Consider the following 11,612-nt stretch of genomic DNA (forward strand, 5'->3'; position numbering starts at 1 on the left):
TGTCCCAATCGATCACTTCGCTTTCAAAACACAGGCTCGCTTGTGGTTCCTAGAGTCTGTAATAGTAGAATGGGAGGTAAAGCCTTCAGCTACCAGGCTCCTCTCCTGTGGAACCAGCTCCCACTCTGGGTTTGGGAGGCAGACCCATCTCTACATTCAAGGTTAAACTTAAAACGTTCCTTTTTGATAAAACCTATAGTTAGGACATGAATCGTTGCTATCAATAACATCTTTACATCCATAATTATCACTTATAACAACTAGTCAGAGCTGAAACCTGATGCTGTTCCTAGTCTCTCTCTCTTCTCTCTATTATTTGATGTTTTCAGTTACACGCTGCATCTACTGCACTTCTGTCCGTCCTTCTAGTTTTTGGATATCACACCTTGTTAAGCCCTATGAGACAAATTTAGATTTGTGAATATGGCCTGTCCAAATAAAATTTGATTGATTGATCTTGTCCAAATCCAGTTTGAAGACATTTTAAGTTTGCTTTTATTCTTCTTATGAATGCCCCACCCCAAAGAAAAAACTGGTTTCAAGGTTCTTTGTATCTTTTAGTGATAATTAATATTTACTATCTGTTTTCCTATAGGTATATATGACTAAACTTTTGTGCCAAATTAATGCTTGCTACATCATCAATATCAATCAATATACATCAATAAATCAGACCACGTCAATACAACAAGATCACATAAAGATCCAAAATGCACTGTGATAAAAATGTATAGACCATAGTCATGATAAAAAACCGTACCATTCTTTTATTCAGTACAAAAGGTGCCACAGGGGCCTCAGATACAAGTGACAGACTGTTTACACAGGAACAGAAACAGGATTTTTTACCCTTTCTATAGCACAGATAGATATGAACAGAAGAGCATGTTCAACCCTTAGGAACACGTTTGACTGGGTTAAAAATCTGATCTATGTACCTGTGTAAATCCAACAAAAATCTAATGTCACAGCTTCTCCCAGGGAAAGAAAAAAAAAAAGAGTACAGTTTGTAAGATTTATTTTGTGATGACTCTAATTGAAAATAATAAAACTGTTAGATAGTTCCAGATGATTTTAATAATAATAATAATAATAATAATAATAATACAAGATGAAGAACACCATATTAAATGACTTGTAATTGCTTCCATTTTTAGAGGAACTGCAACAGTACATTCTTTCACTCAGCTTCATCTGTAACAAGATGCAAAAGACCCCATCAAGAACGTCCATCAGCCACAACATAAAGGTGAAGTTGTCATTTAAAAAAAGATACTATGTTGTCAGTATTTTTATGATTTACAGACATGTGTAAAAATCTGGGGTTTACTTATTTGGTATCCACGTGTCAGTATTCCCATGGTCAATTGTGGTTCCTGCAAGCTGTTGATGGAAGCAGCAGAGAGTGAAGCTGGGATTTTCCAGGTATGGAGCAGTTTACGTAATCCTGCTGGTCTGCTACTCAGCCCCTGTCATGTTGCTAAACAGCATGCAGTGGGATTTCTGTCCTGCAATTCACTAGGTTTACGTAAAATAAAGAAAGCTGTTAAGCAGTTTGTAATATCTTTGTGAATTATAAATAAAGAAAACCATCCCAAATTTCTAATGAATGACCACAGGAAATCTTATTTGCTCAAAGTGAACCATCTGCCTCCATTAAAAATAAATGATCTATACAGTATGTCAGGTTAATAACAATGACATTATAGTTAGATGGGAGCTTTTACTTTATGATTTAATACTATAATTTACAGTGTGTTGTGACTTCAAAAAAATTCAGCATGTTCTTTTTCTTCTTCTCTTGGATGTTATTATTTTCTTTACATGGCATACTTGTTGGTCCATTCTTTTGCTAGTTTGTTGTATCTGAGGAGAGAAAAGAACGCGGTCACTTGACGACAGATATAAGCAGAAAAAAGAAGTCTCACCTGAGCCTGTGTGTACACTCACCTTTCTTTGTCGTTCTTGTACATTTGAGCTATGTCTGGAACTAAGGGATCGTCTGGGTTTGGATCACAAATCAATGAACATATGGACAATAAAACTGAAATGAAGAGACACAAAATAACATTAAGATGAAGAATATTTATGCAAGGAAATGCCTTGTTCACACTACACGATATTTAGCCCGATGTTTCCACTTGTCAACAAATTTGGGAACTCAACAACAAAACACTCAGATCAGGGACAAATCAGCGTTTGATCGGCAGTCGCCAATCGCTATATGTGAACTCTTCAAAGATGCGATTTAAAGGCTTGCTGACACATCCGCTTCCTCTGTCTAGATTTCTAGCAGATAAATATCAAGAAAAATTGGCAACAACTACAGCCAATCGGAGCTCAGTATGGGGTGAAGGTGGTATACAGAGGTAGTGGTTTGGTGCCCCCTGACCTTTGCACTTCGCTTTGATGTGAAGTAATAAAGAAAGAAATTTAGTAGTAGGCCCAGTTTGAGTATGAGCCACACAAAGTAAAACATTTAAGTGTATATTATCAAAGCAGTTAGTAAATATTAAGCTATTTTCCCTAATAAATAAATACAATAATTACAAAGTTAAATGTAGAGTTGAGAATAATTATCATGATTAAATGTTTCTATACAACTGTGCTTTCCATGGAAGCGTTTTGAGAGGATCAGTCAAACTCCGTGTGTCTCTTCATGATCAAATGCAGTTTGGAGACCAGACATACCAGTCAGGGTGTATCCTGTTAAAAGATGGTGTAGTGCAAGATCCCCTGTCACCCCCCGTCAGTCGTGTAATATGAACTCACAGTAACTGCCAGAATCACATGACACCAATGGTGCAGTCGTGTAGTGTCAACATGGCTTATTTCAACAACAAGGCAATTTAAAATGTTTAACATCAAATATTAAAGGCATCCAGAATAAAATATAACGAGAGCAGACTATAATTACCTTTAGACAGTGTTAGTGCTGGAGACCACTGTGAACGGAGAATGTCCAAACAAATACTGCCATTGCTGTTAATATTTGGGTGATAAATCTTTGTTGTAAATGCTACCTGTAAAAAAAAACATATTTATTCAGATGGTACTAGTGTACTAATGCTCATTAGGTTCTGAGCCACAACAATTAGTTTCACATAAAATAATATATACTACATTAAGGATCAAAGTGACAGTTTTTAGCTTTTATCAATACAGGAAGAACTTTACGGAAGATATAAGGATTTAAACACTTGAGTAAGTTTAAATAATGGATTCCAGAGGAAAGCCACCACACTTTTTCTTGGCTTCCTGTGTTTTGGAACAGTGCGTAGTTGCTGTTGATCCCAGCTACCTCCTATCATACAGCCTGTACACAACAGGCTGTAGCTATCCATTATCAAGCTAGTATAATTTCATCACACAGCTAGAATGAGTTGGACAGTCATGGAACATACAATTTGTAGGATATAATCTCTTACATAGTTTATGAAGAGGGAGAGATTATCAGGACCGGGAGGTTTTCCTTGGCTGCACAATCACTATGTTACATTTCACAGTGTGACAGGACAAAGCTGGGAGTAACCACAGCACTTCTTACCTTTGGTGGCTTGAATGGGTAGTCGGTGGGGAAGTGGATTGTGAGAAAGAAAACTCCTCCTTGGTATGGACTATCACCCTGGTGTAAAGACATGTGAACATTTCTGTCAGCAAAACATTTCCCACAAAATCATTCAGCTGGAACCAAAACACTGACAAGTATCCACACAAGTTCACAATGTTGACAGATCAATAGTAATTAATTCAAATAAATCTGAAACAGAACCTGATAAAGACATAACTTTATTTAGTTTTATATTGTTATTATAATATCATTTTTGTTGTTCAGACCATGTGTTCCATTAGTAAAAAACATTTATGAGTTCCCAGCAGTTAATGTGGTGAGATCCCCGTTGTCATTTTTCACTTTATATATAACTGGAAACCGTTATTGGTAACTGTTTGGTTAACTACTGTTAAAATATTTAAAATAAATTAAAGTGACACATTTCTTCTGCTATAAATTGTATCATTTACAGAAAAACGATTCTCGTGATTTGTTAACATTGACCTGTGGGCTTGTTATTACTTGTTACTTTGCTGTAAAGTGTATTTTAGACTATGACATGTTTGTGTCGGGACAATGACTTCATTCTTCAACTTGACTGATCAATATGTGGCTTGTTACAAGTTTGAACCAGAATGTTTCTACTCCATGACAGGACAGCTGTGCTTCATGGGTTACTATGATCAATTCCAGTTAAAGTTTCATATTCTTCAACATAAAGACATTGAATTATGTAAATTTAAATAATTACTGTAGGTAATGGAGTTTAGTGCTGGCTACTTAAAACAATGGTAAACAATCTATGTCCATATAGGTAATAAATGCAGCACAAGATACTAAATGAGAGGACTGAAAGACTTAAATGATACTCACTGGACCCATAATGGTCGCCTGCCAATGAAACACTGGAAGCAATTAAGGGAGAAACAGAGAAACACAGAAGAATGTAAGCTGTACATGTCACAGACACAATGTTCATCACTCATAATGAATCCATTATAAACAATGACTGTTTATGAAGATGGACGAAGCGGCTCTACTTCTTCATGATGTACCAAAATAAAGTTGTTCTTTTCAACTACCAATTTTCTGTCTAGTGGAGACAAAGCCGCCCACAATGCATGCATACATACAAAGCCTAGGATAAAGCACACTCCTACAATGGCCTTATTTGTTGGTTTTATGCAAAGCACTCTTCAGTGTCGCAATTGTGTTCTATTATCCAATATTAACCATCAAACAGCCCATAGAAAGTGGAGTAGGAAGCTTCCACTTTCAAGGGAGGAATGTTGCACTTTTATTCTAGAACACAGGTATGCTATGTCAAATAATACAAAGGGGCTGGTGCCAGCCTGAGGGGTTCGTTTTACCAGGAATATAGAGTGTGTGTGTGTGTGTGTACTCACAGTCATCACCAACTGGTCCAGCAGAGCACTGTGCAGGAGGGTCTCTTTCCAGGTCCTGCAGCTCCTGCTCAACACAGCAGAAATACTGCAGTTAGCTATTCTAATGAACAGGTTCTCCTCATTAGAATAACGTAAAAATCACTTTTTCTTTTCAATCAAATGACTATGGTTTTTTCCCCCCTTGTTCTACCTGATGATGCCTGTGACTGTAGGTGTTGGTTTCTCTTAGTAAAGTCTTTGTTATTAGCATAGCCATAGTGACCAATGCTGATAATGTATACACTGTTTTGTTTCTATCCCATCACACAAGCCGGGAAACCTCAAGACTCCACTGTATGTGTACCACATGATACAGACAAACAATAAAATAAAATCAATTCAGGGACAGCAGGTGGTAGAGTGGTTGGCACTGTCATCTCCCAGTAAAAGAGTACAGGGTTTGAGCCTGAATACAATAAATCCCTGTTACTCAGTGTTTCTCCAACAGTTCAAAGACCCAGGTAACCTGGAAACTCCACATTTTTCTGTAGCTGTGAGTGTGGACAGTTGTGTGTCTGGTAATGCGAGGACTGTGATGGACAGTGACTTGTTAAGGATGTTTGAGAATGAATGATCTGAAGTGACTCGACCACATTTCACTGCAGTACTAAGACGACTCTGAGTTAAGATCTCAAATATCAGCATTGTCTCAGACATTAGGGCCATGGAGGATATTATCACACTGTTTACCACAATGATGAATAAAATGATCTAAATGAGTAAATTGCGGGAACAGCATTCAGGTAAATTTGTGTTCTCTTCTGTGGGTCTTAAGTTCAGCTGATGTGCACCTCTCTCTACTACCACTGTCTTGCTTGCCAGCCACTCCCAGGGGCCTGTTGAGCAAAGCGGCTTTAACTAACTCTGACAAGACCAACTGAAATCTGAGTTGATGAAGCCTTAGATGGGAAACTTCTGAGAACAACTGTGGTAACTCTGAGTATGTTTACTCGGAGGCTGCAGTCTTTTTTTTTTTTTTTTTACACAAGAATCGGTACTTCCACTTGAGTAAAGACTGTGTGTACTTTTGCCAACTCTGGTTTTATTGCACCATAATAGTATATTTCGCACATTCCTCTGCTAACGCTGAGCTTCGTGCGGACTTGTGCTAAAGTGGCGAGAAGCCGGACGCTCCTGTGGTGTTGATCTAATATTGATATTCTATCCAGACAGTTCCTCTGTCAGCATTACCTGCATCTTCAACCCTAAAGAACCCGAAAGGCGTTGTGAAATACAGGAGGGTTGTTGTTTGTAGACAAGACAGAGGACTCCACCGTGACATTTAAAACAGTGACAGCAGCCATGGAAGCTGATACACGGGGGACTTACGGAGCTAACTGTGCTAGCTGTTAGCGAGCTAACAGGAAACTTTGAAGTGGTCGTGGTGGGTGTTGCGGGACGTGTCAGCAAACACGAACTTCCACACACGCCACACAGCTCACTGGAGCGTGTTTTGATGGGAGGACAGCGTCTCAATCTTCATGAATAAACCTTTACCATGAAAATAACTGCTGGGCTAGTTGGCTACCATTAGCTGACAACAGAAAAGCAGCTAGTCAAACTTACCTTCTGGATTCTCTTCAGCGCCATGTTGATGGTGTAGTTCTCTTCTCAGCTCACTTTCAGTTTTATCGCTGGACAAGTCAAAGTCTGGAGTTTTTCCCCTGAGTACTTCAGTACTTCTACAACCAGGGCTGTGTTTGTGTTTAATAAAACCCTCTTTGTTTCCGCTTTCTTCTGTTTACGGTTGCTAATTCGAAATGGATCATGGGAAACGTAGTTCTGAATATCGCATTTGCATGTGACGTGGAATGCCCCAGGAATAGACATTCAGGAGTCACAATGGATTGGTAATATTTCCTGTACGTTTCTTTTAAAGGTTCCTTTATATTCAGGTTATAAGGTGATTATGAGTAACACACGTAATAAGTTGACATACCAACAAAATAACCAAACAACAAAATAACCAAACTAAAAAGTAAAGTTGACTTCAAATCGACTCATTCTCTAAAATGACTGGATGATGAGAACTCAGTGTGCAGATTTCCTGCTGCATCAAATATGTCTAAAATTACACATATGTAAACCTACAGCCTTCATTAATACATTTACATCATTTGCTGTTTGAAAGAGCTGAAAGAGCGGAAATCTGGAAGAACAAACAAATGCTAATGTGCCATTTTGTTTGTTTTCCAAACTTACAAAATGGTTAAAATGATTAAATGTTAAAACACCTTTTGAATGTCATTTCAATTTTAAAATCAGATTAAGTCAGATAAAGTTTTGAGATTGAGTATTATTACTGTAACTCCGCCAACCATTTTGTTTGCCGTTTGACACATCCCCCAGCTATAACTCAAACTTCAGTCCCTTCACTGTCAGGGACTAAACTACAGCGTTGTCATTACTAGCTCAAATGTACAAGGCATGGTGCGTGTGTTTGTGGAAAATGAATAACTCACTCTTGACAGCAAACTGGTTGATCAGGACATAGCTATGTGCTAACACCCAAAACTCTCTGTAACAACTGAGCAAACTTGCTTCCATTAAAATGACTTTGTCCAACGAGGAAATACTTTTCAGAATATTCTCCAAAGTAATGCAAGTTGCCTTTTGACTGGATGACTGGACTTGACTTTAAATGTTAATGTTGTAGTTGTGATATATACTCTTGCATGGAGCTATTGTAACAAACACAAATTCCCCCTGGGATCAATAAAGTATTTCTGATTCTGATAATATCCACAAATAATATAAGATGTTCATGCAGTGCTGTCATTTACTCTTCTGTGGTCACAACCTTTAAAATGTATCTACCACATGTTTTGTATGGTTAACATTACAACATTGGCTTTGCTGGTATTACCAGTATGGCTGGTTACCATTTGAAACTTTTCAATGCTATCATAAAAGATCTGTACAATACTTGTTGCAGATACTAAAACATTAATATAAACCTTTCCAGACAAAACACACTGACTATAACCTGTCAGGTCAAAGAAACACCAAAAAAAGTGCCCCCATTCAGCCATCCCTTACATCATATTATTATGGATTTGTGTTTATGGAACTTTAGGCCAATTAGAGTGATAACATGATTTTTTCCAACAGATAAGTGTAATTGTCTGTGCAATTAGGGACATGGACTCATCTGGTGTATTAGTGGAGGAGGCTGTAAATCTCACTATGACAGACACTCTCAGGAGGGACAACTGGATGTCTGACTCTAATGTGCATCCTACTGGTGAGCTGGATTCATATTCATCCTATCAGAAAACTTCCGATTGCCATGCTGTGTTACAACGAAACAGCATTCAACAGGCATTTTGTCACAGTTTTATGGGAAATAATATCTAATTGTTATCTATAATATTGTATATGATCACACTTTGGAACATAAAAGGGGAAAAGGGGCAGTTTTTGATTCTAACAGATTTGTTATTGGAGGATCACATTCCCAGTTTTACTTTGACACGTTTATCTTCTCGTTTGCCTGCTTGTCATCTTGTCTGCCTGTAAGCCTGTTTTTTCTCACTAGTTCCTTCACTGCCTCTGTATGAGTTTGCATTTAGGCCCGTTCCCTGTGTACCTGGCTGCAACAACTTCATTTTAGACACCTTATCAATAAATGCTTAGTCTCATAATATTTAGATTTGTGACAATATTCCAAACTATTTGTGGCTCTTCATTAACATTTGTACAACACATGTTTTTTATGATGCAGTGTGTGTGTGAGCTTGAGAGAGCAAGAGAGGTGTGAGAGAGAGATAGCGTCACATACACATCACTGTTAGTTCCCTAAAATATATTTTTGGATTCTGTTTTAATGATTACATTTCTTATGATTAGTTCTCAATAGTGACGATTATGATGAGTGCCTCCATCATGATACAAGTTGGTGGGTTTGTAAAAACAGAGGTTTATAACAATGAATGATATGATTACTATACAAACGCAGATCTAGGCCTCTACATTGAACTTAAAGACAGAAACTGAAATATAGACAGGAAGTGTGAGCTAAATCAGAATAGTGTTACTAGTGTTATATAAGGCAAATGTAGGCCTACAGCATGAACACTCATTGTGTTGTTATGAGCAAGAGAACAGACTGAACAGCGCCGCATCTCCCTGTAAACAGAGCTGCAATCTGTTTACTGGTCCCAGGATTTTGTTTATGTATTTTTGTTTATGGAACTTTAAGCCAATTAAAGTGATAACATGAACTTTCCGACAGATACGTGTAATTGTCAGTGCAATTAGGGACATGGACTCATTTGGAGTTATCGGAGAGGAGGCTGGAAATCTAACTGTCAGAGACATTCTCATAAAGGAAAACTGGATGTCAGACTCCATGGAAATTTAAGATACCATGTTGGGTTTCAATATGGCATTTTGTTGCATGTTTTCATGTGAATAAATCTAATATCTTATTGTTGTTCATTATCTATGGATCACACTTTGGAATATGATAGTGTGGGGGAAAAAGCTGGTTTTGGTTTTTATATATTCAATACAGGGTTCAATGAATAGTTTAAAGGAAAGACAAACCAGAGACAGACATGAGGCGATTTAAATCCTGTCTTCTGCACAATGATCATAACCAACTTGTAATAGAGGCTTATGGTCCCTCACATAAAGCTCTAATTCAGAGAGTATCATGATGTTCAAATGGTGCTGAGAGGCCCTAAGAAACCCTCTAACAGCTGGACTCTGTGTGTGTGTGTGTGTGTGTGTGTGTGTGCGCGTGCAGACGCTGCCTAATATGTTAAAAAACTCGATCGAAATCAGTGATGAGTAGCTTCAACAGAATTTATACTACTTCTATATTATAAAATAACATTTTAAATGATAAATATTAATAAAGTCATAATATGGGCTACACATGCAATTCTGATCACAGAAATTTCACAAAAGTACATAAAATTTGATTATGTTCACTCAGTCAATTAACACTTTCACTCTAAGTTACTAAAGGGATATTATAGAAATAATATCAGGAACCTGAAATTATAAAGTAAGTGAACTAATGATGTCGATTTTCAGCTTATAGTTAGGGCTGGCTCAGGTGAGGTCTGAACCATCCCTTAGTTATGCTGGAATAGGCCTTGGCTGCTGGGGGAACTCCTATAATGCGATGTACTGAGCACTTCTCTTGTGGTATTATCACCTTGGCCAACTCGAAAACACTGGTTTTATTGAATGCTCCTTTGGAGAGTTTGGATTTTTGTGCCGGCCTGCTTGTGCCATAAGCCTTGTCTTCATTTGCATCTGGATCACCTGCCCATCTTGATCTGTCAGTCCCGCTCAGCCACACCGTTCCCTGGATTCCTCCTGGACTCCCCCTGGACAAACACTTGAGTCGGTTCCCATGAATCCCCTGCTCTAGGACACTATGCCCCTTACCTGGACACTGGGTTCCCCTCTGACACTGCCCCCCAAATTTAGTTTAAGTAGTTGGTCTTGTACTTTTTGTAAACTGTTAAACTTAGTATAAAAAGTAATAAATAGTATTGTTGATAAATTGTTTGTGCTGTATTCGCCCCGTGATCACCTTCTGTGTCTTGCACAGTGGGTCCTTTGTTCTCTGAATCCTAACATAAATAAGTAAATCATTTAAACTAATGCACTGCACTTAGCCAGGGATAAGCATAACAAGCATTTTCAAAACATTATGCTTTGGTCAAATCATCTCAAATTTGTCAGATGATTTGAAGTTCCCATCCAATTTCACCTGTTATGTCAAAAGCTGCTTTCAGAGATGCAATGAACTCCTGAGAATCTCCCGACATTCCCCAAAAAATCTCTGGACATTCTCGGGAGGCACTGTATGTGAGAACGTAAATGTCCGAGTGAGAATCTCCGGACTTTCTAGTAAGACTATGACCTCGTAAAATGAACTGTTGCAATTTACATGTTCACAGAATCAGATCATTTGAAACAGGACACACACAACACTTTATACACCTATAGGTTGTGTCTGTGCCTTTACATAGTTTGAAAATCAAACACTAACATCCTCCTGTAGGGCATTACAGTTGCCTATACACTGTTTTGAATGGTATATGACACAACTGAACCAAGATAACAAAACAAAAGTAGGTAGTAAGTCTTTTGCTGCTATCTATGCTTTTCCCCCTGATTTACAACTACTCTCAACTTCCAGCAACATTTAGCCACCAAATAAAACTATTTAATCGGGTTTGTTATTCTTAAATCAGATTACGTCATATGCATAAAGTAGTATGGAGACGAACAATCATTTTATTTAATCCCCAGCTCGAAGGACTTGAAGCGATAGCTCATGAACAATGTGTGGCTTTGCTTCACTTCACCTTGTTGGAGAAACCACCCTGTTCTAAACTCAGTGAGCATGTGATGGGTGAAGACATGACAGATTATATTTTATACACCTCAAGTTTACTATTTTAGATCTTGTATCTATTATACTCTACCTGATCCACTGAACAGAAAACCTGTTACTAGAGAGCATCATAGTTTTGTTGACCGTTGGGGTTATTGTCTCTTTGGATAATAAGTCACTAGTGCTGCCGTAAAGGGATGAAAAGGTATATTTTGCGACAGTCAAGGCGAGTGTCGTAAACGTGTGGGGCTCT

The 11,612-nt window shown here is 38.0% G+C and overlaps 1 protein-coding gene across 1 annotated transcript; it reads right to left on the reverse strand.

Annotated features, from left to right (window-relative positions):
- Positions 1-741: 741 nt before the first annotated feature.
- Positions 742-6,764, reverse strand: ube2d1b (ubiquitin-conjugating enzyme E2D 1b). The gene is made up of 7 exons (XM_035145956.1): positions 6,565-6,764; positions 4,960-5,023; positions 4,427-4,458; positions 3,548-3,625; positions 2,918-3,023; positions 1,951-2,044; positions 742-1,866 (listed from the first exon to the last, which is right to left on the reverse strand). Exons 1-7 carry the CDS (start codon positions 6,586-6,588, stop codon positions 1,821-1,823), a joined length of 444 nt encoding a protein of 147 aa, XP_035001847.1. The 5' UTR covers positions 6,589-6,764; the 3' UTR covers positions 742-1,820.
- Between the last annotated feature and the right edge of the window lie 4,848 nt (positions 6,765-11,612).

This window comes from Hippoglossus stenolepis, chromosome 21 (assembly GCF_022539355.2).
Source record: "Hippoglossus stenolepis isolate QCI-W04-F060 chromosome 21, HSTE1.2, whole genome shotgun sequence".
Taxonomy (NCBI): domain Eukaryota; kingdom Metazoa; phylum Chordata; class Actinopteri; order Pleuronectiformes; family Pleuronectidae; genus Hippoglossus; species Hippoglossus stenolepis.